General features: G+C 34.7%; 2 protein-coding genes across 4 annotated transcripts in view; one reads left to right on the forward strand and one right to left on the reverse strand.

Moving 5' to 3' along the window:
* Positions 1-13,297, forward strand: part of ERO1A (endoplasmic reticulum oxidoreductase 1 alpha) — a 51,975-nt gene extending 38,678 nt beyond the window's left edge. Inside the window, exons 12-16 of one of the 2 annotated variants that reach the window (XM_003930585.4) lie at positions 3,343-3,589; positions 4,337-4,406; positions 10,316-10,402; positions 10,490-10,623; positions 12,956-13,297. In XM_003930585.4, coding sequence (XP_003930634.2) covers positions 3,343-3,589; positions 4,337-4,406; positions 10,316-10,402; positions 10,490-10,623; positions 12,956-13,016 — 599 coding nt within the window. In that variant the 3' untranslated portion in view covers positions 13,017-13,297. Of the gene's footprint in view, positions 1-3,342; positions 3,590-4,336; positions 4,407-10,315; positions 10,403-10,489; positions 10,624-12,294; positions 12,580-12,955 lie in introns of those variants that run through there. The other variant, XM_074393929.1, reaches the window with a different exon arrangement.
* A 1,934-nt stretch (positions 13,298-15,231) lies between these two features.
* Positions 15,232-26,637, reverse strand: part of GPR137C (G protein-coupled receptor 137C) — a 78,905-nt gene continuing 67,499 nt past the window's right edge. The window contains exons 4-7 of one of the 2 annotated variants that reach the window (XM_074393930.1): positions 23,564-23,713; positions 22,191-22,316; positions 21,897-22,015; positions 15,232-17,149 (exon numbers count right to left, since the gene is read on the reverse strand). In XM_074393930.1, coding sequence (XP_074250031.1) covers positions 17,071-17,149; positions 21,897-22,015; positions 22,191-22,316; positions 23,564-23,713 — 474 coding nt within the window. In that variant the 3' untranslated portion in view covers positions 15,232-17,070. Of the gene's footprint in view, positions 17,150-18,163; positions 20,511-21,896; positions 22,016-22,190; positions 22,317-23,563; positions 23,714-26,637 lie in introns of those variants that run through there. The other variant, XM_003930586.4, reaches the window with a different exon arrangement.

Genomic DNA, 26,637 nt, shown 5'->3' on the forward strand with positions numbered 1-26,637 from the left:
CAGTGTTCTGAGTCCCACCTCCTGAGCCAAGTCCTACCTCCTACCTTATGACTACAGAAGCATGCCACCATGCCCAGCTAATTTTTTTTTTTTTTTTGTATTTTTTGTAGAGATGAGGTTTGGCCTCGGACTACCAAAGTGCTGGGATTATAGGCGTGAGCCACCGTGCCTGGCCTAAACTCATTAGTAATTTTAGATTGTCATTTCAAATTGTGTATTCCAGTTTTATGAATATGTTTATATTCAGAAGTTTTATTTTTATTATCTTTTTTCATCTTTAAAAAAGGAAATTTTATTATTTTTCCATTACATGAATTAACCTGGAGGGCAGTATATTTTTTGAAATGAGCCAGGCACAAAGATGATTATTTCATGATTTCACTTACAAAGGCATTCTAAAAAACTTAATCTTATTGAAATAGAGTGAAGTGGTGAGTACCAGACCCCAAGATATTTACGAGAAAGGAGGGTTTGAAAAGATGTTGATCAAAAAATGCACAATTATAATTAATAGAATAAGTTCAGGAGATTTTTTTTATACAGCTTAGTGACTGTAGATCAAAATAATGTATTTGTAGTTTTGAAAAATGCTGACAATGTCACGTGCTCTTGCCACAACACTAACTATATGTAAGGTAATTGCCTAGAATTAAGTATTTGACAATGTATCTATACTTCCAAACATTATGTTTTACAAAATAAATATAGATTTATTTATTACAGATGGTAATGGTATGAATGACAATAAAAGGGCAGGTGTAGCTTATGGCCTTATGACTGGCCACTCTGTGAACACAATAAAAAAGTTTACAAAAAAAAAAAAAAAAACCAGAAGGCTGGGCATGGTGGCTCAAGCCTGTAATCCCAGCACTTTGGGAGGCTGAGGCGGGTGGATCACGAGGTCAAGAGATGTAGACCATCCTGGTCAACATGGTGAAACCTCGTCTCTACTAAAAATACTAAAAATTAGCTGGGCATGGTGGCGTGTGCCTGTAATCCCAGCTACTCAGGAGGCTGAGGCAGGAGAATTGCCTGAACCCAGGAGGCGGAGGTTGCGGTGAGCCGAGATCGCGCCATCGCACTCCAGCCTGGGTAACAAGAGCGAAACTCCGTCTCAAAAAAAACCAAACAAACAGAAAATGGTTTAATCTAAAAGTTGCAATGATCTCCAAAATTTTTCCAGAGAAAATGACCAAGAAGTTGACTACAGTTAGGTGCCTAAGAATATACACTGTAGGCTGACCTTCACCCACTAAAAAAAAATCACATAAAATAAGAGTGAGAAATTCCTCTGAGTTGTATTATCAATATGCAAAAAAAATGTTATTCCAAATTTCACTTCGACAGAGATCATTTTATTATTTTGCAACCTTTAACATTTTTCACTTAAAAGATGCCGCATGGAAACATATGTTGTGCTGTAAGTGTATCATGGAACATTAAATTTAAAATTCTTAACTTTCCATTAACTCTCCTAATAATTTAATTTCTGAGATGTATTTTCTAGCCAATTTTATATGTGTCACACTTTGTGTAAGAATTTAATAAATTTTTTTCTTTTACAAACAGAAAAACAATGCTAAGTTATTTAACTCTCTTACCTGTGGAAAGTGTATGCCTTTTTCTTAATTAACTGATCTGAAAGTTAAATTGATAAGTAAAGTCTCTAATTAAAATCAAATTTTGAGTGCATTAGAAATACCAGCTTTCTCATCGAAACCTACAAAGTACCATGTAAAATGACATGGCATGAAAACACCAATGAGAAAACTGTAGCCATCACATAGAAAAAGAAGGAGAAGGGTTGTGATGAATACACAGAAGACACGTAATAAGACAAACAAAAACTAAGGATAATTAGGAAATAAAGGAAACAGAATTTCTCTTTAAATTCAGCAAGATTTAGCTGTGCAGCATGGAAAAATGTTATCTCCACATGAAGAATTAATCTTACTTCTTCACTATTGATATTTTCCATCTCTGACTTGAACTTACAAACTAACTCTAGCAGGAATATTTATGGCTTATTATGGAGCATCTGTTACACAGTAAGCAGTGTCATGTTTGTTTGCCACATTTATATATAAAAAACATCCTCATGACTTATGAGGCATTCCTAGTTCTTACCTGAACAAATTGGCTCAATAAATATATAAATTTACTTATGTCAATTATAATGAGAACAAAATAAGTAAAAGAAAAAAAAAGGCTTATATAAAATTCTCGAATTAAAAGAACAAATGGAATGTCTTAATTAAATAAAGTATAATACACAATTTTGGAAATATGTCTAAAAATTGTTTTGTGTGCACTAGTAAATTTTATAAAAGTCATTCTTATTAGTCATGACCAGCTCAGATAATGAATACCTCATAAACTATGAAAGAAAAAAATTATGAGACAAGAAAATTATAGGTCTAGCATGAGTACCAAGCAAGGAAAAACAGAAAATTTTCATGGAGAGATTCTGAATCATAAGGCAGAAGATTTTACAGTAATGAATGCAGTCAAAAGCAGAGTATAGATTTGCTTTTAGCATTTTTGAGGTTTTCAGTTTTCTAGTAAATTAGTCACCTTATTAAAATATTTCCTTTGTTCCAATATTGCTCTATTCTTCTGAAAATAGGTATAAACTGATACTCACACAAACACATTTACTCTATAATTTTCTTGCACCTGAGCTTTATTTTTAGAATAATGTATGTGCATAGCTGTTTGTAAGTCAAAACTAAAATTCTGTATGTTTGCAGGCAGAGAGATGACATGTTCAAAGAAAAATACATAACATTTTTTTTTTTTAATTTTAAAGCAGAACTCAGAATTTTAACACTCAGGATTTTATTTATACTTGTAAATAATTTTTATTATACTCATAAAAACAAACCTGTAGTCAATAGCAACTTAATTGTACATCTTAAAATAACTAAAAGTGTAGAATTGGTTAGTAATACAAAAGATAAATGCTAGAGGTGATGAAAACTTCATTTTTCCTGATGTGATTAATATATAAATTATATGTCTGTATCAAAATATGCCATATGTGGCATAAATAGATACTATGTACCCACAAAAATTAAGAATTATTTTTATTATTAGTAAGACTTGCTTTCTCAGTAAAACATTGAATTCATTTTAAGGATTTAAGGGTTCTAGAAAATAAAATATTAATATAAAACTATTAAAGGCTAAATTGTGCAAAAGAATTTTCTTGGTGGTTATTATATAATTTAAAATGTAAAATGAAATTAACTTCTATAGGCATGAATAACCTAATATAATTAAAGTAAAAATTACTTAATTATCAAATTCAGTTTTTAATACTTAATTCTTCTTCCTTCTTAGAGACCTGGTTAGAAAAGAAATGGGGACACAACATTACGGAATTTCAACAGCGATTTGATGGAATTTTGACTGAAGGAGAAGGTCCAAGAAGGCTTAAGAACTTATACTTTCTCTACTTAATAGAACTAAGGGCTTTATCCAAAGTGTTACCATTCTTCGAGCGCCCAGATTTTCAGCTCTTTACTGGAAATAAAATTCAGGATGAGGAAAACAAAATGTTACTTCTGGAAATACTTCATGAAATCAAGTAAATTATATATTAGAATTTATACATTAATAGAAGAGTGACAAGGAATGCACAAGTTTTGTTTTGTTTTTTTTTTTTTTTTTTTGAGATGTCCAGGCTGGAGTGCAGTGGCAGGATCATAGCTCACTGCAGCCTTGTTCTCCTGGGCCCAAGCAGCCCTCTCATGTCAGCCCAAGTAGCTGGGACTATATGTGCAAACCACTACGCCAGGCTAATTTTTTTTGTAGAGATGGGGTTTTGCCATGTTGCCTAGGATTGTCTTGAACTCCTGGGCTCAAGTGATCCACCTACCTTGGCCTCCCAAAGTCCTGGGATTATATGTACAGGCCACTGTGCTCTGCCTCAATTTTTAAAATATTCATTTAGAGAAAAGAAAACTATTTAGAACATAATTAAAAGTTAATTTTGCTTGTAGGTCTTTTCGAATTGAATTTTGCTTTTGTTTTTATTTTGACTTGGGTACTGAAAGGCACACATTTTTAGTTTTAAGAGCCATTCTTTCATTATTTAATACCTCTATTATTTTCATGTTTATCTGAACAAATTGGACCTGGGGTCAAATTTCTGTCTTATACAATTAGAATCTAGATTTGAGGTTTGAGGATAAGAATTTGTTGTGGGACATCGGAGTGTTGGTTTTACTATGTTTTCTCCTCTTTATTTATCACGATCAGTAAAATGTTGTGTTAGCAGGACTTTTAGTATTTATAACACATGAAAATGAATATTCTCTGTTTTAAAATGCAGGTCATTTCCTTTGCATTTTGATGAAAATTCATTTTTTGCTGGGGATAAAAAGGAAGCACATAAACTAAAGGTAATTATTTTATACTTAATTGTTAGATACAGACTGATTAACATTTATGCAGATATGAATATAAACCCATATATATAATACTCATAGAAGTAGAGAGTAGACTAGGTGCAGTGGCTCAGGCCTCTAATCCCAGCACTTTGGGAGGCAGAGGTGGGAGGATTGCTTAAGCCCAGGAGTTCAAGACCAGCTTGGGCAACATTGTGTGAAACCCTGTCTTTAATTAACAAAAAAAGAAGTAGAGAGTAGAATGATGATTACCGCAGGCTGGGAGTGGAGGGTGGATGGGGAAAAAGGGGATGTTTGTCCTCAAGTACAAAGTTTCAGTTAAGGAGAATAAGATTTAATGACTTACTGCATATAATGGTAACTATGGTAATAATGCATTGTGTATTGCAAAATTGCTGAAAGTGTAGATTTAAAGGTTTCCACTATATAAAAAATGATTAAGTATGTGAGGTGATGGATTTGTTAATTAGTGTGATTTAATCACTTCACATTGTACACTTACATTAAACATCACATTTGTATCCATAAACATATGCAGTTTTTGTTAATTAAAAAATAAATATATCTAGCAGTAAATCTTGATATACATCTTGAAATTATAGGAAAAATCAGAGTCATAATCTTTCCTCAAAAAAAATCAAGTTGAAAGGAAGGTGCCACTTAAGGTCTATTTTGCATTATATTCAAAGTAACAGCTGCTATCTGTATATTGCTACACTTTATAGATGCCTTTCACACTGATGATCTCATGTAATAAATAGAGGTAATAAAAGGAATGGATCCAATGCATGAGTAGCGTAGTAGTCTATCTTTTGCTGAAGAAAATTCTGAAGATGATACTGGTTAAATTAAAAGATTCTTGTTAGTAGGAGAAGGTACAGTGTGATGTTTTGTCATTCATCATTTTTTATTGTTATTGAGATGGGATCTCACTCTGTCACCCAGGCTGGAGTGCAGTGATACGATCATGGCTCACTGCTACCTTGACATTCTGTGCTCAAGCAATCCTCCCGCTTCAGTTTTCTGAGTAGCTGGGACCACAGGCATGTACCACCATGCCTGGCTAATTTTTTTTTTTTTTTTTTTTTTTTTTAAGTAGAGACAAGGTCTTGCTATGTTACTCAGGCTGGTCTTGAACACCTGGGCTCAAGTGGTCCTCCCACCTCAGCCTTCCAAAGTGCTAGGATTACAGGTGTGAGCCATTGCACCCCCTGGCATTCTTCTTATTCACTGGGAATTAATGACAGTTGTGAATACCAGTGTGCAGTAGGGGAAAGAGCAGATTCGATACCCCACAGAATGGGGTCTGTCATTTCCTTGCCTCTTAATATAGGGTCTAACCTCAGGCAAGACCGTCTCTGAATATGCATTTGCCTCATAATACTAGAAATATCAAACATTACCAGGAAGATTTATTACACACTATGCAGAGCATGATATTTTGTCATTAAAAGGAAAGAGAACTTCCACCCACAAGGGATTTCCGGAGGGGGTCAAGTAAAATTATATTACTCTGGTAAGTAAAGGCAGGTGGCCCTCAGAACTACATATAAATACACACATACACACACACACACACGAAATCATATATGTATATCACAGAATCTTTGTAGAGTAATGGGTAATTTTTTTTTTAACGTAGGTTTTAAATTAGTACCTCTTGCTTGGATGTTATCTGGTCATAAAAATAGTAAAAATAAATAAAAGTACCTCTTACTGAATAGGTACTGAAACACAAGATAGAGAATATTCTTAAGATATGTTAACAATTAACATTAATAAAAATTATTAGTCTTAATAAATATATTAGCTGTGATAGATATAGACACATATGTAGAGAGATTTCTATATATATCTATGTCTGATTTCATATATATATTTCATATATATGTGTATTTTTATCTTTTTAGGAGATAGGTCTTATTTTGTCACCAAAGTTGAAGTGCAGAGGCACGATCATAGCTCACTGCAGCCTGTAACTCCCGGGTTCAAGCCATCTTTGCACCTCAGCCTCCTAAGTAGATAGAACTACTGGCTAGCACCACCATGCCCTGCTGACTTTTAAAATTTTTTGTTGAGTTGGGGGGGTGGTCTGACTATGTTGCCCAGGCTGGTTTTGAACTCTTGGCCTCAAGTGATCCTCCTGTCTTAGCCTCCCAGAGTGCTGGGAGTACAGGTGTGAGGCACCACCATACCCAGCCTGATTTCATCAAAATATTTACAAAAATCTTCCTCTGCTTTTTATTCTTTCTTTCTGTAATGAAAGAACCTGATTTTTTGCACTCAGTTTTTTTGCTGTTAGATAATAGTTATTCTTGACTTCCCATATACCTCCTACTTGAAGCATGCTTGCTACAAATACATACCTCACTGCTTATATAATCTGCCTAAACAGCTTCCAGGAACTAGAAAGTGAGGGGGAAGATGCTGTAATAAGACTTCTTTTTTCCTACTATTTTCAGTATGTTTCTTTTTTTTTTTTTTTAAGTTTACTTGCTGCTTTATTGGAAAGTGTTCTGGCATCAGCTCTTTTAAAATCCTGCAGATTAGAAATATTTCTTAGTGTTTTAATTTGATCAGAACTCAGAAACACTCACCTTTAATGTTCTATGAAGAGGTGGAGAGTCTTTATGTAACAGAATTTTTCTGACTCTTTTACAGGAAAGATGTAAAAAACAAAACATGCTAATATCAGAGATTTACTTTTTTAAAAAGTAGTTTCTGGTAAATGTGGATTTGAACAGTCATAAATCAATTTTTAAAATCTCATCTTGTTTCCTTAATATCCTATCAATGTATGGGTAGAAAATAGGGGACTTGCATGAAGGAGAATTATTCAGCATTCAATTCAAATAGAATAGGATCTCATTTGAAGACTTATAAAGTATGTGAGAATTTGGGCGAGAATTGGTCAGTTGGTTTCACTGAATATAAATCACAGCATGCTTGATCATTCATTCTGTTGACTGGCTGTAATTTAAAGTAATGACCTAAAACTGTATGTTTAAACCAGGAAAATCTAGAAGTGATTTAGGTTCTGGTTATTTTAAGGACCATAAATTTTTCTAATCTGAGATAATTAGGGGATATACTCAGGTTATTGTACGTGATTGTTATTTGTGGAAGTCACAAGGATTTTCTCCCATAAAATCCTTACTAATTTTTACTAATTTGATCTAGTAAATTTCTAGCCTATTAATTTGGCCCTTGCATATTAGGTTCACTTAAGAGAAGATGCATGCTCTTTGATGTGCTTGGTTTTAATCTTACAATATTAATTTGGCTATTGTAAGCAGCCATGCCTGTTCTCTGTACATGTCATACAAAGACTCAAGAGCTGTCACATTCAAGTATTTGAATTAACATAGAATCAAACACTGAAATTAGACAGTGTCTACAAAAGCAAGCACACTGTTTTAGAACAGAGGCTTCCAACTCTCACAGGTATGAGTCTCATACTCAGAAACTTTCAAGGCCTCTTCTCATGACAGAGTATTTTTAGTATCTATTGATTTTGAAAATATAATTGCCAAAAACCCATCATGCATTTAGTAACACTTTTAAAGTAAAAGTTGTGTTTTATTGATCATAACATTTCTATCCATTTGGAAATTTGTAGTGCATACATGGGAGCTGTTTATTCTGTCTTTATGTAGTCTTGTCTCCATGTGGATTTTGTAGATCCTAATTCTTTTTTTTTTTTGAGACGGAGTTTCGCTCTTGTTACCCAGGCTGGAGTGCAATGGCGCGATCTCGGCCTAACGCAACCTCCGCCTTCTGGGTTCAGGCAATTCTCCTGCCTCAGCCTCCTGAGTAGCTGGGATTACAGGCATGCACCACCATGCCCAGCTGATTTTTTTGTATTTTTAGTAGAGACGGGGTTTCACCATGTTGACCAGGATGGTCTCGATCTCTTGACCTCGTGATACACCCGCCTCGGCCTCCCAAAGTGCTGGGATTACAGGCTTGAACCACCGCGCCCGGTGATCCTAATTCTTAAGTCTTCTAGAAGTCAACAGCTCATAGGATGGGAACATGTTTTTTAGAGTAACTTTATTACTCTGTTACTATTGTTAAAAGTATGATTTTTCCATAAGTTTTGGTCAATGTTGTAGTTTAAGGGAAACCTAAAATCAAATCACAGAATCTTTGTAGAGTAATATGATTGGTTAGTTTTTTTTTAAGTAGGTTTAAAATTAGTACCTCTTGCTTGGATGTCATGTGGTCATAAAAATAAAAAACTTAGTACCTCTTACTGAACCAAGGTACTGAAACCAAGATAGAGATTATTATTAAGATTCAGTAATAGTGAACAATTTGGGATTTGTCTTAATTAATAAGGATATTACATCTGGGATCCTATTAAAAGTCTTTTACATATTACAGCTGTTTGAAAGTTACAAGCTGAATAAAACATCTTGGAAAAGTCTGTCTCCAGAGCAAATTGAGGTTTGCTTTGAATAGTGGTTTCCAGTCATTGATTTATTCCTATTTTAGATTTGTGGTCCTGTCCTCATCTGGTTGAGCCCACTGTGTGGTTTATCACTTTAAAAAAAGAAAAATACAGGCCAGGCACAGTGGCTCATGACTGTGATCCCAGCAATTTGGGAGGCTGAGGCGGGTGGATCACGAGGTCAGTGTTCAAGACTAGACCTTGCCAAGATGGTGAAACCTGTCTCTACTAAAAATACAAAAATTAGCCAGACATGGTGGCAGATGCCTGTAATCCCAACTACTCGGGAGGTTGAGGCAGAGAATTGCTTGAACCAGCCTGGGCAACAGAGCGAGACTCCGTCTCAAAAAGAAAAAAAAAAAAAAAGAAAAAAAGAAAAAAAGAAAAATACTATGTGTTCCCTAAATTATAGGCTAACTTGTATAATGGATCTTCTATCTGAGATGTATGTCAAATTTCCTGCTAAGAATAATGTAAGCATGGGATTCTCCTCTTTGTCCAGGACAGGAGTCACATGGAAGATCAATTGGTAATATCCACTGGAGTAAAAGGAGGATGTATTCTTGGTTTCCCTTCTTTTTTACACATTCCTTAAGGACATATACCACATTTAGATCAGCTGGATGCATGTCACCCTATTATAAATGATACAGTATTCTAAGGTTCATGGATGTATACGTATGTATTAAAAGCATAAAAACAAAAAGGGAACAATAAATGCCAAATTTAGTATAGTGGTAGAAGGTGGGATATGGTACTTGAGAGATAACTTGAGGGCCTTCAATGGTACTTTTGACATTTTTTCCTAAAACTTGGTAATGGACACATGGCATTCACTATATTTTGTATATTTTTGCATGTTAATAGTAATACTAATATTAACAAAAGAAGATATGGTTGTTTTGCCTTATTCATACCAGAAAGAAGGGCTATAGTTGAACTATTAAGAAACCAAAGGATTTTTTTTTTCTTTCCATTTCTGCCTTCTTTCCTCATTCCCTTCCTCCATTCCTTCTGGTAAATGATGCCCTCTAACCCTGCCTCACCCTCCTTTCTCCACCTGTTGACATATAGTTAATCACCTACAATGGACACCTTGACAAAGTTATTTTACATATTTTTGCATATAGTTTAGCTTTGGAGTCAGGCGGGGCTGGGTTCTAAGTTTTTTGTTTACTAGATGTGGGAATTTAGGCAAGTTACCTAAAAACTCTGAATCGTATTTTTTTTAACATTCATTAGGTGCTGATTATAATAATATCTACTTTTTTGATTTGTGAAGATTAAATGAGATTGTATATGTAATGATGCTGGTTTGTAGAATCAATGAATGTTCTCCTTTTTGGTACCCCATAGTACCTTGTACAGTGTTAGGCACATAGAAGGCACTCAGAAAATATTAACTGACTGTATATTACATCTTAATAAAATTTTGTTACATTGTTTTCAGGAGGACTTTCGACTGCATTTTAGAAATATTTCAAGAATCATGGATTGTGTTGGTTGTTTTAAATGTCGTCTGTGGGGAAAGCTTCAGGTAAGCAAATCTGGCCATTCCTATTTCTCATTTATGCTTTGCATGAATAATTTTCTAATTTTTCTTTTTTTCTTATTTCTGTTATAGACTCAGGGTTTGGGCACTGCTCTAAAGATCTTGTTTTCCGAGAAATTGATAGCAAATATGCCAGAAAGTGGACCCAGTTATGAATTCCATCTAACCAGACAAGAAATAGTATCATTATTCAATGCATTTGGAAGGTTAGTTTGAATGTTCTGAAATTGCTTCTGCTAGCCAAGTAAGTCTAAAGCAACATATAGGCTCTCAGAAAAAACTTGGGTAAGGAATATCTTTTTCACTTTATTTTAATTAATTAATTAATTAATTTATTTTTGAGACAGAGTCTTGCTCTGTAGCCCAGGCTGCAGTGCAGTGGCGTGATCTCAGCTTACTGCAACCTCTACCTTCAGTGTTCAAGCAGTTTTCCCACCTAAGACTCCCAGGTAGCTGGGATTACAGGTGCATGACACCATGACTGGCTAATTTTTTTATTTTTTATTTTTAGTAGAGATACGGTTTCACCATGTTGGCCAGGCTGGTCTTGAACTCCTGACCTCAGGTGATCTGCCGGCCACGACCTCCCAAAGTGCTGGATTACAGGCATGAGCCACCGTGCCCAGCCAGGAATATTCTTTCTAAAGAAACCATTTCATTACAGAATTACAGGATATTATGAACTAAGTATGTAGATATATACAATTAGTACATGATGTTCTTTATTTTCATCTGTTGACTTTTATGATCATAATTAGGGCTGGGCATGGTGGCTCATGCCTGTAATCCTAGCACTTTGGGAGCAGGTGTATCACTTGAGGCCAAGAGTTCGAGACCAGCCTGGCCAACTCTACTAAAAATACAAAAGTTAGCCAGGTGTGGTAGAGCATGCTGTATTTCAGTATTCATCTTATGGAATTTGTACGTTAAAAAATTGTTTAAAAGCAGATTTTTTTTTTTTTGCTATCCAATTATTTTTGTGATGGTGCTAGAAAAATCATTTAATATAGGTGTACATGTAAACTCTGTTAATTCACCATTATATAAAAAGGTTAATAACTCTTGTAAAAATAATTATTTCCCATAAAAATGATTAAAGAAAAGCATGAAATTAGGAATTTACATTAAAATATTTAAGTATAGATGCATTTCCTTATGCTCTATCATGCAAAAAATGCTGAGATTTATAAAAATTAACATTTTTAAAGGACTACATTTCCTCATTTAAAGAAAAACTACAATTTTGGGCTTGAAATAATTGACTTTGAAAATTGTGTCTCTAGCATCCAAGGGCTTACTAGTTAATATTTCATTGATTACTGTCTTTTCATGATAGAGAGCAGAGCTAAGTACACTTAAAATAAGGAACAAAATTTACAAAAATGAGTGAAAGCAATGTGGTGACACATTTAATATTTTTATTCTTTATAAGCCAATAGCTTTCTAAATTTACTAAATATTGTGTATTTTAAGTATTCATATACTTAGGCATTTAAAAATATAGTTATATTTCTGTGTTTATATACTTTATACTTACGTACTTTCATAGTAAGAATATTAATATATTTGTGAATACTTATAGCTAAATATAACATTTGCATACTTACATATTTTATACCAAATACTCATATACTTTAATACTAAGTGAATATACTTATGAATACTTAAAATACATAAGTGTTTTAATACCTATATATCTCATACTTATGTATGTATGTATTGACTGATTGATTGACTGACTGACTGACTGACTGACGTGATCAGCTCACTGCAACCTCGGCCTCCAGGCTCAGTAGATTCTCCCACCTTAGTCTCCTGAGTAGCTGGGATACAGGCACACACCACCATGCCTGGCTAATTTTTTTTTTTTTTTGTAGAGATAGGGTTTTGCCACAATGCCCTTGCTGGTCTCAAATTGCTGGACTCAATCAAGTAAGTGCTCTACCTGCCTTGGCCTCCCAAAGTGCTGGGATTACAGGCATGAGCTACTGCACCTGGCTATTTTGTTTATTTGAAAGGATTTTTTTTTTTAGAGATAGGATCTGGCTGCGTTGCCCAGGCTGGAGTGCAGTGGCATGGTCATAGCTCACTGAAACCTTGAACTCCTGGACTCAAGCAGTTCTCCTACCTCGGGCTCCCAAGTAGCTGGGACTGCAGGTGCACACAGCCATGCCTGGCTAATTTTTAAATTTTTTGGTAGAAACTGGGTCTCCCTATGTTGGCCAGGCTGGCCTCAAATTCCAGACCTCAAGCAGTTCTCCCATCTTGGCCTTAGAAAGTACTGGGATTGCAGGAGTGAATCTTTGTACCTGGCATACTTACATATTTAAATCATTTAAAAATAACTAGTTTCTGGACAATAATAGTTTTACCATGTCAAATTAAGAACTAAAATATATTACAATACATTAAATCATTTATGCACCTTAAATTTATTGAAATAAATTAAAAATGTTCTGTTTTGAAATGCAAAGTGAATAACTTTTACAGAGAAAATTTACCTAAGATGGTTTCTGAGTGAAATATTTTTGGTTACAGAATTTCTACAAGTGTGAAAGAATTAGAAAACTTCAGGAACTTGTTACAAAATATTCATTAAAGAAAACAAGCTGAAATGTGCCTGTTTCTGGACAATGGAGGCCAAAGAGTGGAATTTTATTCAAAGGCATAATAGCAATGACAGTCTTAAGCCAAACATTTTATATAAAGTTGCTTTTGTAAAGGAGAATTACATTGTTTTAAGTAAACAAATTTTTAAAAATTACGTTAAGTCTATGTATAATATGACTGTGAGTAAAAGTAATACTTTGATAATGTGGTACAAATTTTAAAGTTTAATATTGAATAAAAGGAGAATTATCGGATTCGTATATGATAAAAGTAAGTGAATGTTTTAAGTCTTTCAAACTACCATTTTGTGTAATAAGATGTAATATAAATAAAACTATGGTTAATGTGACAAGCATTTAATAGGAAAATGCTAAGGAGGTTCATGAATGACCCATAATTAACAACGTAGAATTTTTCAATACATTTATGGTAGCCATATTTAGCAAATAAAAATAAAGATTGCACAGTTAGATTTGAATTTCAGATAAACAACTAGTTTTTTAATGTAAGTATGTTACATGGAATATCTGGAACATAATAACTTATACTAAAAAATTATGTTTGAAATTCAAATTTAACTGGGAGTCTTGTATTTTATCTGGCAATTTTAAAATACATTGGTATAAAACAAATCACTTTTAGAATTACATTGCTATTTTGATTGAGTTGTTTTTGTGTGTAGAAAGGTACAATAACAACTCAAAGGCACAGGAGATTTCTAAATATTGTGAAAAGTTGAATAGATTTTATGTTTATTCTCATAATACTTTCCCTAATACTAAATAAAATTTTGGGAGCACTTTTTATTTTTATATAATTTTCAATTTACAAAAAAGTTTCAAAATTAAATACAAAGAGCTCTCTTACCCAGATTCACTAATTGTTCATATGCGCTTTATCTTTCATGTTTTTTCTGTATACACAAACACACACAAGGTTTTCTTCAATCATTTGAAAGTCAGTTACAGGCATCTTGCCCCTTTGATCCTAAATACTTCAGGGTAATACTGAATAATTTCTAAAAATAATTTTCTTGGAAAAAAAACCTCCCGCAGTTCTGGAACTATAATACTATAAGCCTTAAATGAAGAATAATTTCAAGTTCTATTCTAAAGTTCTTTTTGAGTTTTGTTGCCCCTTTTATGCTTGATGTGTATAGTAATAAGGTAGGCTATGTATTTTATCAAAAAAATTCTTTTTTTAGCTGGGTGCGGTGGCTCAAGCCTGTAATCCCAGCACTTTGGGAGGCCGAGGCGAGTGGATCATGAGGTCGAGAGATCGAGACCATCCTGGTCAACATGGTGAAATCCCGTCTCTACTAAAAAATACGAAAAATTAGCTGGGCATGGTGGTGCGTGCCTGTAATTCCAGCTACTCAGGAGACTGAGGCAGAAGAATTGCCTGAACCCAGGAGGCGGAGGTTGCGGTGAGCCAAGATCGCGCCATTGCACTCCAGCCTGGGTAACAAGAGTGAAACTCCGTCTCAAAAAAAAAAAAATTTTTTTTAAGAGACAAGGTTTTGCTATGTTGCCCAGGCTGGACTTGAACTCCTGGGCTGGGCTGAAGTGATCGTCTCACCTCAGCCTCCCAAGTAGCTGGGAATACAGGTGCATGCCACCATACCTGGCTTAATTTTTGTTTTTTATGCACGAAGTTCATTTCCATTGTCTCCCTAAAACTGAACTGTAATTTTAGGAGGTTTTCATTAGGGGAAGCTCTTCATTTATAAAATTATTTGAAGGGGTTTAGGAATTTATATCACATGGTAATTGTAGAGAAAAAGAAGCTATATACCTCAAAATCATGTGCCCTCTTTACATATGTCTTATCAGGTATAACATGTTGAAATGTCACATTACTAGTAGAGCAGGATTTATTTATATCGTGGTTAAGAAACGTCAGTTTACACTGTTGTATACTTTTTCTTCTCTGTGTCCCTAAGGCCTGGTACAGTGCCAAGCACATACTTAGTAGCTAATAAATATTTGTTGGATGAATGTATGTATATGTATTCAGTATATTTTAAATGAATAATCACAGAAGTAAGTTTAACAATGTATCCTATTTTCCTTTGCCGCTTCATTTTCTCTAAGGCAGAAAGAGACAGACATTAACCCACTGATGAAGTCAGTCTTCTTGGAGACTCAAAAGACTATAATCACTCTATAAAATACAGTAATGTATTCAAATGGCCATTTTTTGTGTATCCCTCTCTCATTTTATGCCTCCCTTCATTTTTTTTTTTTTTTTTTTTTTTAAACAGCCAGTCTTTTTGAAGGAATATTCCTACCTCTACTCGTCACCTTCCACCTGCTCCTTAACTGAAATCTGCCATTTGGCTGTAGTTCTTAACCCCTTCCTGTGAAGTCTGAAATCTTTTTTTTTTTTTTTTTTTTGAGACGGAGTTTCGCTCTTGTTACCCAGGCTGGAGTGCAATGGCGCGATCTCGGCTCACCGCAACCTCCGCCTCCTGGGCTCAGGCAATTCTCCTGCCTCAGCCTCCTGAGTAGCTGGGATTACAGGCACGTGCCACCATGCCCAGCTAATTTTTTGTATCTTTAGTAGAGACGGGGTTTCACCATGTTGACCAGGATGGTCTCGATCTCTCGACCTCGTGATCCACCCGCCTCAGCCTCCCAAAGTGCTGGGATTACAGGCTTGAGCCACCGCGCCCGGCTGAAGTCTGAAATCTTAATTCTAAATCCAGTTTAGTTCACAAGCTATTATTTGACTTTTTTTCCCCTGTATTTGACATTGTTGACAACCCCTACTTTAAAGATTCCCTTGATTTCTTACATTTTGCTCACTGCTGACCACCCCCGACCCCCCTTTTGGCCTTATTTATTCCTTAAATGTTATTCCTCAGACTGCCATTCATTCTCTCTTAATCATAACACCACTTCTCACGCTTGGGTAATTTCAATTTAGTGATTCCTAAATCCTTTAGCCAAACTCAATCCATCTGCCTGTTGCACTTTACTTGGTGGTTCCACAGACACCTTTTTGTGTCTTAAAACATTTATTCTCTCCAAAACTTACTCTAATGCCTCTGTTCTTTACTTTGGCTAATTTTAGAACCATTATATTCTAAGTTTTCTAGGCTAATGCCTCTCCTCTCCTTCCCCCTGTCATTTAGTGTCTAAGTTCTGATTTTATCTCCACCTCTGATGCATCGCTATCTTTCATCTTCATTGCTATTATTAATACCTACAGTATTACACTGACCTGCCTCCTGTACCTAGCTGGTCTCCTCTCTGTTGCAACCGGATGTTACCAGAGTAGGTTTTCTAGAAGCACTCTTGACAATGTTACTCACTGCTTAATACCCTTCAGTGACTTCAGGAACCTTCAGGAGAAAGCCAAACTCCTGTGTTTGGTGTACAAAGTCTTCTTATGTGTGATGTGCTTCCTCCACTGAATGTTCTGGTGAAACAGACTCACAGTTTTTCAGAAGCCCCATATGGCCAGGCCTCCTGCCTTGGTAAATGCTGTACTCTTTGCCTCAAGTGCGCTAGTCATCCTTCCCCACTTGGAAAATTCCTATGCATCTTGCAGGCCTGACATAAGCATCTCCTCTGTGAAATCTCCCTTGCTCCACTCAAGGATAGTCATCTAACTTCCTCTTTGTGTCACCACTGTAATTACAACCTACCTCTACTGTGTGTCACTTAAATTGTACTGTACTGTTTTATTTTTCAAAAGTCTTCTTTCCTAGAATGTGAGCTCATTAAGGGCAGGAAAAGGAACCTTTTTATTTTTTGCATCTCCATAGCATAGTTTTTGGCATATGAACGTTTAATAAATGTTTGTTGATTAAATTGCTTTTAAAGTGACATCTTTATTATATTAGAGGTCCTACCTTTATTCCGAATACTTTCACTCCCTTCACTTTAAAGCAAGGGTCAGTAGAGTCCCAAGGATTTGTAGACTTGAAGGGGTCAATAAAGTTGTAATTGTATTCAATATTTGGTGTGGTTTTTGGTGGGTCATGAAAGTGGTCTCTTCTGGATAAAAAGGAACTTCTTTCCTGGGAGAAGTCTGCATCATTGAGGAATTTCTTGAATAATCAAAGAATACCTTTCCAGGATTATAAGGTAGACAAATGGATTCCTGTTTAAGATTCTAAGGGGAAGGAGAGAGGTGTTATAAATTATTTATACAACAATTTTTCTTAGCTTAATGTTTGAATAAATATGTACTATCTAATAATGTATTGACATTTTAAACTCCATAGCACTTGATATCAAATTGGTATATAACATTAAGCGATATGACATCCAGATGTAATTATGAGCTCACTAAAGGCAAACTATCATTTGTAACTCCTGATGTTTTTTTCTCTCTCTCTTTTTTTTTTTTTGTGGTAGCATTAGGTTCTTACCCTTATATGATAGAAACTCAATATAGTCCATTATGAGAGATGAAGAAAACCAGACCTCTAAAGAAAAGCACAAACACTTTTATTTTTAATAGTAGTGTTTTGTTATAATTTAGTGAAACAACAAATAAATACATTCATTGGCCACAGCTATACTTTTACAACCAGTTTGAAACTGATTATATAGCTGAGAAACACTGTTAAACAATAAAAAAGGCAACTATGCATAAAAAAGCCACTTTAGCTATAAATTACGTTTTCCATAAAACTACAACCAACTACAATGAGTGGTAAAAGTTTCAAGAATTAATGGCCACCCAAGAGAAATGATGAAAACAAATACTGCTCATCACTACACAATTACACACTTAATAATGAAATTCACTTTTTAATCAATGAACATTAAGGTTTGATATTGTCATTATGTGCTTCAGTGCAGGATGAAGAGGGAATTGGTAGCCCTTTGATTTTATAAACAACTCCTTTCGAGACCAAACTTAAAGTGCTCCTAGTGCTTTGGGATTTTTAAGCAAAGATTGGGCCAGAGTGTATCTTTGTCTTTGGTGATGTGTTAGATGTGTATAAGGAGACAAATGCAAGAATTTGGGTAACCTAGTCAGTGATAAGAATAAACTTACAAATCTCAAATTTGGAACAATCAACTTATGCAGCAGGAAGAACCAAGTTATTTTATCTGAAAATTTTAAAAAAGTAATCTTTGTTAATATGGTCAAATAGGAACAATACCGAGGGAAGCCTTACTAGAAAAACTTTATTATCTTGAACCCCAAGGATTAATAAAGACAGCATATCTTTTCAGACAGTTCCTGATGATTAGATACGTAACATTATTAGCAAAATAGCATTCTGAAACGAAATCTAACAACTGAAGTTGCAATAAAAATGTACTGCTGTCACTGTTAATACCATGGTTAACTTTTTATAAATTTTTAAATAATTTGGTTACAATGAGAGAACTTATAAACTCAAAATAACATAAGTATATGCTTCTGATTGAATACAAAGTCATTTTGTATCATAAAAAGAAATTGGCCCAGCGAGGTGGCTTACGCCTGTAATCCCAGCACTTTGGGAGGCCCAGGTGGGCAGATCATGGGGTCAAGAGATCAAGGTCATCCTGGCCAATGTTGTGAAACCCCGTCTCTACTAAAAATACAAAAATTAGCTGGATGTGATGGCATGTTCCTGTAGTCCCAGCTACTCAGGAGGCTGAGGCAGGAGAATCACTTGAACCTGGGAGGCAGAGGTTGCAGTGAGCCGAGAACACACCACCGTACTCCAGCTTGGGCAACAGAGCGAGAATTGGTCTCAAAAATAAATAAATAAATTTGTCTGTGTACTGGCCTCCCAAAAGATCAAAAGCATTAGCAATTTCAATTTTTCCTTAGGGTTTCAATCTAATGTTATACTTCTGTGAAGTTATTGTATCAGTTGTTAAAAAGTTGAAATACATTTTAACCGAGAGGAAACAGCATTGTAATCAAAGTATAAAACAGCAAAGGATAGTCGTATTCTAGTTCTGAAGAAATAGGTGGCAGACAGTTGTAGTTAGTTGTCTTTGAGCATGTTGTGACAACTTCCCAATGTTGCTTGTTCCCTCGGCATTTGAGGTATTCAGCATCTACTTTCTATATAGACACTGGTACAAAGTGCATTTTAAAATTCTGTATTAGCCTACCATTTTCTTTTGTGTTTTTTAGATTTGGGATGGGACATTTAAGACAGTTTTATTATAATTTTAAAAGTATTCCAATATTGTTAACCTGTGGTTTTATACTTACCTAGTTTGTACTTTTCCTTAAGTTTGCTTATTTAGTCTAATGCTGGAATTAATTTGAATTCAATTTAATTTGGCTTTTCCCATATACAAGATAGAAAAATGTGAAAATCATAGGAGGAATTATATGTCTCACAAAATATTGCACTTGAGTTCACTGCAATAAATGTATCACGATTTCATTTACCTGAGGACAATCCTGATTTACTAGGTAAGACCAGTTATATCATGCTTCAGATAAATCAAATGCTTTTGAAAATATATTTGTTTTAATTTAGAATTATATATTTTGTGAATAATTCTTAAATGCATCTCTAAACTTGTTTAGTCCCAAGAAGTTTCTACCAACATCACCCTATGCAAAAGTCACTATTGCTTTCTTGAAGAGTCATGCTTAAACTCCTACATATATCTCAATTATATACAAAATAATCAATTGACCAACTCTACTCAAAGTAGCCACACAATTTCCACTGGCATATTTTCCTCTTGAAATTGTGGCTCTCCAAAGAACACTGCTGGCCTGAACTAATGGATTACTACTATCATTTGTTTAAAATTATTGAATTTCAGTCGGCATTTTAAAATTAGGCTTAAAAGAACTATCTTCAATGATTACACATTTCAGAAGATTTTTATAAAGAATGATACATTTTTATGCCTTAACTCTGTGTACTGTTCATACTATAACATTTTTATTAAGATTTCCATATAGAGCATACCATTGAATATACAGGCATTGATTTTCATAGGAAAATTGCCTTCCAGTTTGGTGTACAATATAGCAGATTTCAGTGTGAACATTAGCATATGACTTTGGGGACTGCAGTGACTCTTTCAGAACAAAGATAAAAGTGCGCATATGCATTTGATGTTCCAAAGTCAGGATTTTTGGAGGCCATCAAGTGCCTAAGATGCAATTTCTCTTTTCTCCTACTCCAAACTTTCCATTTTACTTCATTTTACTATGTCAAAAATAACAGCTCTGTTCTTTACCAAACACAGCCAAACTTCCAGATTTTGTTTTCAGTTGCAACAGATAATGGAATGTTTATGTAGATAGAACTTGAACACAATGAATATACACATCTATGAAAAACAACTCAAGAATCATGACTTGGTGATGCTGTCAGTTTTGTGGTGTCACATATAAGCTATGATGATTGTTCAAATCTAAATTACTACAAGTAAAGAGCAGAGGAGCAGTATCTGTCATAGGTCCATTCAGGTGGGGAGTGACTGTGTAACTGTTGCTGCCACACCCAGCCATGGTGCCATACCAGCCCAAACTTTGTGAGTTTGGTAAACTGCAACAAAAAAAAAAGGCAAAGAAGTCATAGGACTATGATCAAAATATAAGAAGTCACATTTGAATTTTTAGCATTTTCAATGAATTTTGTAATATAGTTAGCAATCAAATATACTGAAATATGTTCTTTGTCAAATAACATAATGCCTTTCTACAAATTTAATGACCTTAATATCCTAGATTCTGTATCACATTATGTTACAAAAGAATGAATAAATACCATCAGATCTGGAAAAACTTGACCGTCAGATGATAATAATAATGTTGTCCGTATGTGTTAGGCTCTAAGGTATCTATGTATGTATATATGTATGTAGACACACATATACATTCACTTAATCCTCACAACCAACCTCTGAGATAGGTTCTATTATCCCTGTCTTACAGATGAAAAGCAGGCTCAAAAAACAGGTTATGTAACTTGTCCAGATGAAGTTAGGATTACAGAAAATGTCTTATCAAGCTGAAGGCACTATATAGGTGTGCATTAAGCTTTCCTCCTTGTCCAAATCATAGCCAATAGTGTATTACTTAAGGACTTGAAATAGTTTTGAAACAAGGAGGGCATGGGAGATTTCCTATGGCAGTTAAGCTTCCCAAGAGTTTTATCTAGTGTTTCTCTGGATTTTGAATAGCACTGTGGCTCATGCATGTAATCCCAGCACTTTGGGAGGCCAAAGTGGGTGGATCACAAGGTCAAGAGGTAGAGACCAGCCTGGGCAACATGGTGAAACCCCATCTCTACTAAAAATACAAAAATTAGCTGGGCCTGGTGGCACGTGCCTGTGGTCCCAGCTACTTGGGAGGCTGAGGCAGAAGAATCACTTGAACTCAGGAGGCGGAGGTTGCAGTGAGCCGAGATTGTGCCACTGCATTCCAGCCTGGCAACACAGCAAGACTCCATATCAAAAAAAAAAAAAATTAGCCGGGCATGGTGGCACCTGCCTGTATTTCCAGCTACTTGGGAGGCTGAGGCAGGAGAATCGCTTGAACCTGGGAGGTGGAGGTTGCAGTAAGCTGAACCAGCCTGGGCAACAGAGAAAGACTCCGTCTCAAAAAAAAAAAAAAAAAAAAAATACAGAAACAGATACATAATCACTGCAATAGTATTTCCTCCCACAAACAGCTCTGAACCAACAAAATTATATAAAATTATACCATTTTTGCCCAGAGGCATATAAGCTTTAAGTCAGATGGTAGTTACTGATAATGCAGGTCCCACCCTGTGTTTAACATCTACTTTAAACTCCAATACTGCCAATCTTATTTATTGACATAGTACCACCAAATCACCTTTTTTTGTATTTGGGTTAAAGCTTAGATTTGTTTTTTTTTTCTATCAGTTTCAATACTAATTCAGGTTAAGTGGCTTTGTTACATCTACCTTCCTTCTCTTGAACTTCCCAGTCTTGGCAGGTCATCATCACTATCATATCGTCTTGGATTGTCAAAAAAGTAGGCTCTGGAACTATAACTGTGACTATTTATCATGCCAGCAGGTGCCTGTGAACAAAGTATTAGATGGCATATGATGATTTTACTTTTCCACTAAGAAAGGAAGCAAGAATCTATAATAATTTTTAGTCTTAACCTTTGCCAAAAATAGAAAATCAATATAAATGTTCCATAATTTTTAAAAATAGGAGAACAAGCACTGGGGAATATTATGGTATCATACCAAATTCTGGTTTAATCTCTGTGCCCGGAAAAACAATACCACCGACCATGCTGGCACATGTTCCCACAGAAAAAGGACCATTCCAAATACGATATACTCTTCTCCACTTATGTCTTCTACATGAGCCTGTAAATAGAGTATGGCAGAGAATTTTTACACCTCTTTAATATATAAGCAATCACCTCCATAGTTAACTTGTTTCAAGTCAGGTAAGATAAAATGTATCAACTACAAGCACATAAACTCTAAAATTTTCTGTGTTTTGTGGTTTCTCAGGTAATGATACTTATCCTTTAAAGGACATAAAATGCATTGAAGTTACAAAGAATAAAAAGTGGTTAATGTTTTCAATGCATCCATTTATGACTATTTTAGTATATGGATAATAAGATGTGATCTCATATTTAGGCCTCATAATGACTTTTGAAGACATTACTGTTCCAGCTGCTCCACAGGCAAAATAACAGCACTTACCCTGATTTACACCTGTAGAAAAACGTATCATGTTAAGTCACTCAGCTCAGCTCTACTTAAAAAATGCTTTTGGACCTAATCTATATATTAAATTTGTTCCTATTCTATCAGATGTTGGGAGAGGGAAATGGAAAAGGGAGTAAAGAGAATCTGCCACAAGGAACCACATGTGAAAATTCTTTCACTTCAGAAAGGTAAATGAAAAATAGTATTGCAGGATGCCTTAAATTCAGTACCAATCTAAATTACTATAAAGATATGACACATAGCTATGTCAAAATGTAGATTTAGGAAGCAGATGGGAATGCTGGAAAGTTAAATATGCATAGCTATAGTACTGGGAATTCTAACAAATACCTGGACACTCAAGGAACTACGAATGCTCTCCCATTATCAAGACTGATAAAGCCGGATTTTTATGAAAGCCATTATTTAAACATTTAAACCTGAACCAAATATTAAGATTATATGCAGTTCTTGAGCAGTGGTGAGTTACTTTCATCCTAACAAATTAAAGACCACGTTCACTGGCTAACAATAGGCAATTCATTTATCTAGAAATATTTGAATGCCATCATTAACAAAAATTAGTAAAACTGGCTTATGACCAAGAGGTTTGTGGCATTATTATTATGTACAAAAAAAAAAAAAAAAAAAAAAGAGAGAGAGAAAGACAGAGAAAATACTCCTTTGGGAGAAGTTATCTGTGGAAAATGATTTCAAATGTCACATGTATATGTGACACTTGTGATTTTTAAACACAAAGCTTTAAGTATGATTACTGACAGTAGACAGAGGTTCCATAAATGTGTTTGTAAGTCAAGCACTACAATGTTTTCCTAGTTGAGGGTAAGTTAATTATCACATTGTTAAACTGGCAATATGTGGTAGGTATTTACCTTATCTGAAAGATTATCCCAGCCATAATTAAACGGACTTTCTAATGTATCCTGAGATATGGTGACCACCACCAAATTGTAACAAGCTCTCGAAGAGTAGAGAAGAATGACTACAGAGCCCACAACGACAGTCTGGCACAAAGACATACCCTAAAACAAATAAAAATCATCATCTTTAGTATTCTCCACATTTGTCATGACAAGTTATTCATGTACATACAATACGGTTACCTCTTGCCATGCACTCCTAGAAAGCATTAAGTGAGCACCTGTTGAAATAAACTCTTGATTATCTTGCTTTTCAATTCCAATTCCTAGGACTGCTTGTGTTCAATATGTGTAAATTAATATATGTAAGTTCTTTGCCAACTTGCCAAACAGCTGGAAGATTTTGTTCTGCCAAGGTTACCTTATAATATATGAATAAACAAGTTGGCAAAAGATCTGAACCTTAATTGATGTTAATCGAAGAGGTAGTCATAATGAGAAAAGAATGGAAAGCAGAAGCATTAGTCCATTTGATACACTTAATTTCTGATAAAAAATTAGAATAGAGATAAGAGTTCCTATGCTATTTGCTTTCATTCTTTTAGATTCTATTAGAGAGTGGTTGCTAGTCCCCTACTGATGACATAATGTTCGTGGCAAATGTTCTGGGGCACCCACATGTACTTTCAAATTCATAAAATTTTAAGACTATAGCTTTCACCATTTCCCTTAATATAAAAAGCCCTTCCAATTTAGCGGTTCTCAACTGGAGTGTATATACTGGAGAGGGGTGTGGTAGTTACCTCTTGCAGAGATTCTTAACCTGGGGTCTGTATTTCAATACAATCCATTTTCTTTGCAATCCTATGTATTTTATCTTATGCATTAAAAGCATTATTCTGAGAGGCGACATCCTTGCCAAAGAGTTCCACTGTACAGAAACACCCAATATAGTGTTTTGGAAATTTGTGTTTGGTTGTCAAAATGATTAAGGGGCAATCATGACATTTAGTGCACAGGGTCCAGAGATGCTAGATGACTTGCAAGTCATAGGAGTATCCTCCACATACGATAACTGTCCTCTGGCTTTCCTAACTTTCGAATGTCCTCCTGGACACTCATGAAGATGAAACAACTGTTTATAATTACCTGAGTCAGAATCTAATTCTGTTTTGAATATAAAAAAAGTATATGTTTGTGTAGTTTAAATAGATGCCAAAATTTCCAGAAACACATAGAATGTGTAAATTGAAGGAAATTTGTACTTTGTTTTCTTCAGAATTTTATCAGTTGTTCAAATATTTCAGAAAATGATGACATTGACAGCAATATTGCTTGTGGTATACAAGTGACCCATGCAACACACCTGTAACAGTCTGCATTTGCAGCTGCCCCATTCATTGGTTTCTATGTCTAACTACAAACATCTATTATATTATGCTCCAAAAGTAACAAATCAAAATATTTATTAACTACTCTCCTTTTATTTCCTCTTTATGCTACAATTTAGGCAATTACACTGAATTTTACATGTGTAGGTAAGTTAAACATCCATTAATTTCAGGATACAAACAGGTAATTAAAAATGTTATTAGAACTGCACTGGGTCTTGCAGGGCTCTTGCAGGGTTGAGAACCTTTATTATAACTAACTTCCTCAGAACGACTCATTTTCGAGGTATTTGAAAAGCAAGAACTAAAAGATACCCTGAAAAATATTGGGATAGTAGCACAGTACCTTCTTTGAGCTAACACACTACCATCACAAAAATATGTGTAAAAATAAAACTAGCAAAGTTTAAAAATTAATGCTAAAACGTTCTACAATATGCTATTTTATTTGTTAATCCAAAATGTTGTTAATAAAAAAGTTCATTTAAAACCAATCTAGATCCAATTTTAGAAGTAATGTATTATTAAAGAAAATGAAACAAGAACAAGAAAACAGAATGCTGTAAGAATTACCATCCTCAAAAATAACTGCAAAAGTTTATATGTACTGCTTTGAGAAACAGACAATTGTTCAGAAAGAAACATGCTGTAAAACAGAGACGCTGTTTAAATTTGTAAATACTATGGATACTTTCAAAAAAAAGATTGTGAGAAAAAAGCAAAGAATCAATAATACCGAAGCAATTAATACAACAAACAAAACCTCTAATCAAATTACATATATAAAACAATGAAGACACCCATTAATTTAGAAAACAAAAGATTCACCCCACAAAATACAGGATTACAAAATGAAAAATAAGGATCAAGCAACGTGTAAAGTGTTATCAAAAGTTTTAGAAAACCTTCCTAAAATAGAGTCAGAACAAACAATTCAACTCACCTACATAATACATTTTAAGAAATTCCACACCTGGTAAGTGAAAAAGAGTTACACCTCACTCCTAAACACCTCAGTATCCATAACGTTAGAGTTCAATAGTTGTTTACAGATACTTTTAGAACACAGATATGCAGAAACCTTTACTATTGAGTTTTGACAAATGTATACACCTGTATAACCTAAATCTCCACCAAAATATAGATCATTCCAGAAAGTTCCCTCACACCCCTTCCCAACAACCAAACACCAAACAGAAATACTTCCCTGCTTTTGTTTTTAGAACTTAGTTCTACCTGCTCTAGAAGTTCATGTAAGTGGCATCACAGAATATGAACTCTTGTATGTTTCATTCACTCTGCAGAATGTTTTTGAGATTCATCCATATTTTTGGATTATCTATCAGGAGTTAGTTGTTCTTATTGCTCAGAGGATAATTACAGTGACCAACTCTTCCCAATTCGCTTAGGAATTTTCTGGTTTTAGCACTTGAAGTCCCACATTCTGGAAAACTCTGACCCAGGCAAACTGAGACAGTTAATCATAATAATTCCACTTTGTGATTATGAGTTTGTTTATATGACAGTTTAACCATTTTTCTGTTGACAGCATCTATAAATATTCTTATACAGATCTTTTTGTGAATATATGTTTTCATCTTTTTTGGGTAACTACCTAAGAGTGGAATTTCTGGGTCATATTGTGGTGTAAGTTCAGCTGTGTAAGAAATTGACAAATCTTTTCCCAAAATGGAT

This window comes from Saimiri boliviensis, chromosome 2 (genome assembly GCF_048565385.1).
Source record: "Saimiri boliviensis isolate mSaiBol1 chromosome 2, mSaiBol1.pri, whole genome shotgun sequence".
Taxonomy (NCBI): domain Eukaryota; kingdom Metazoa; phylum Chordata; class Mammalia; order Primates; family Cebidae; genus Saimiri; species Saimiri boliviensis.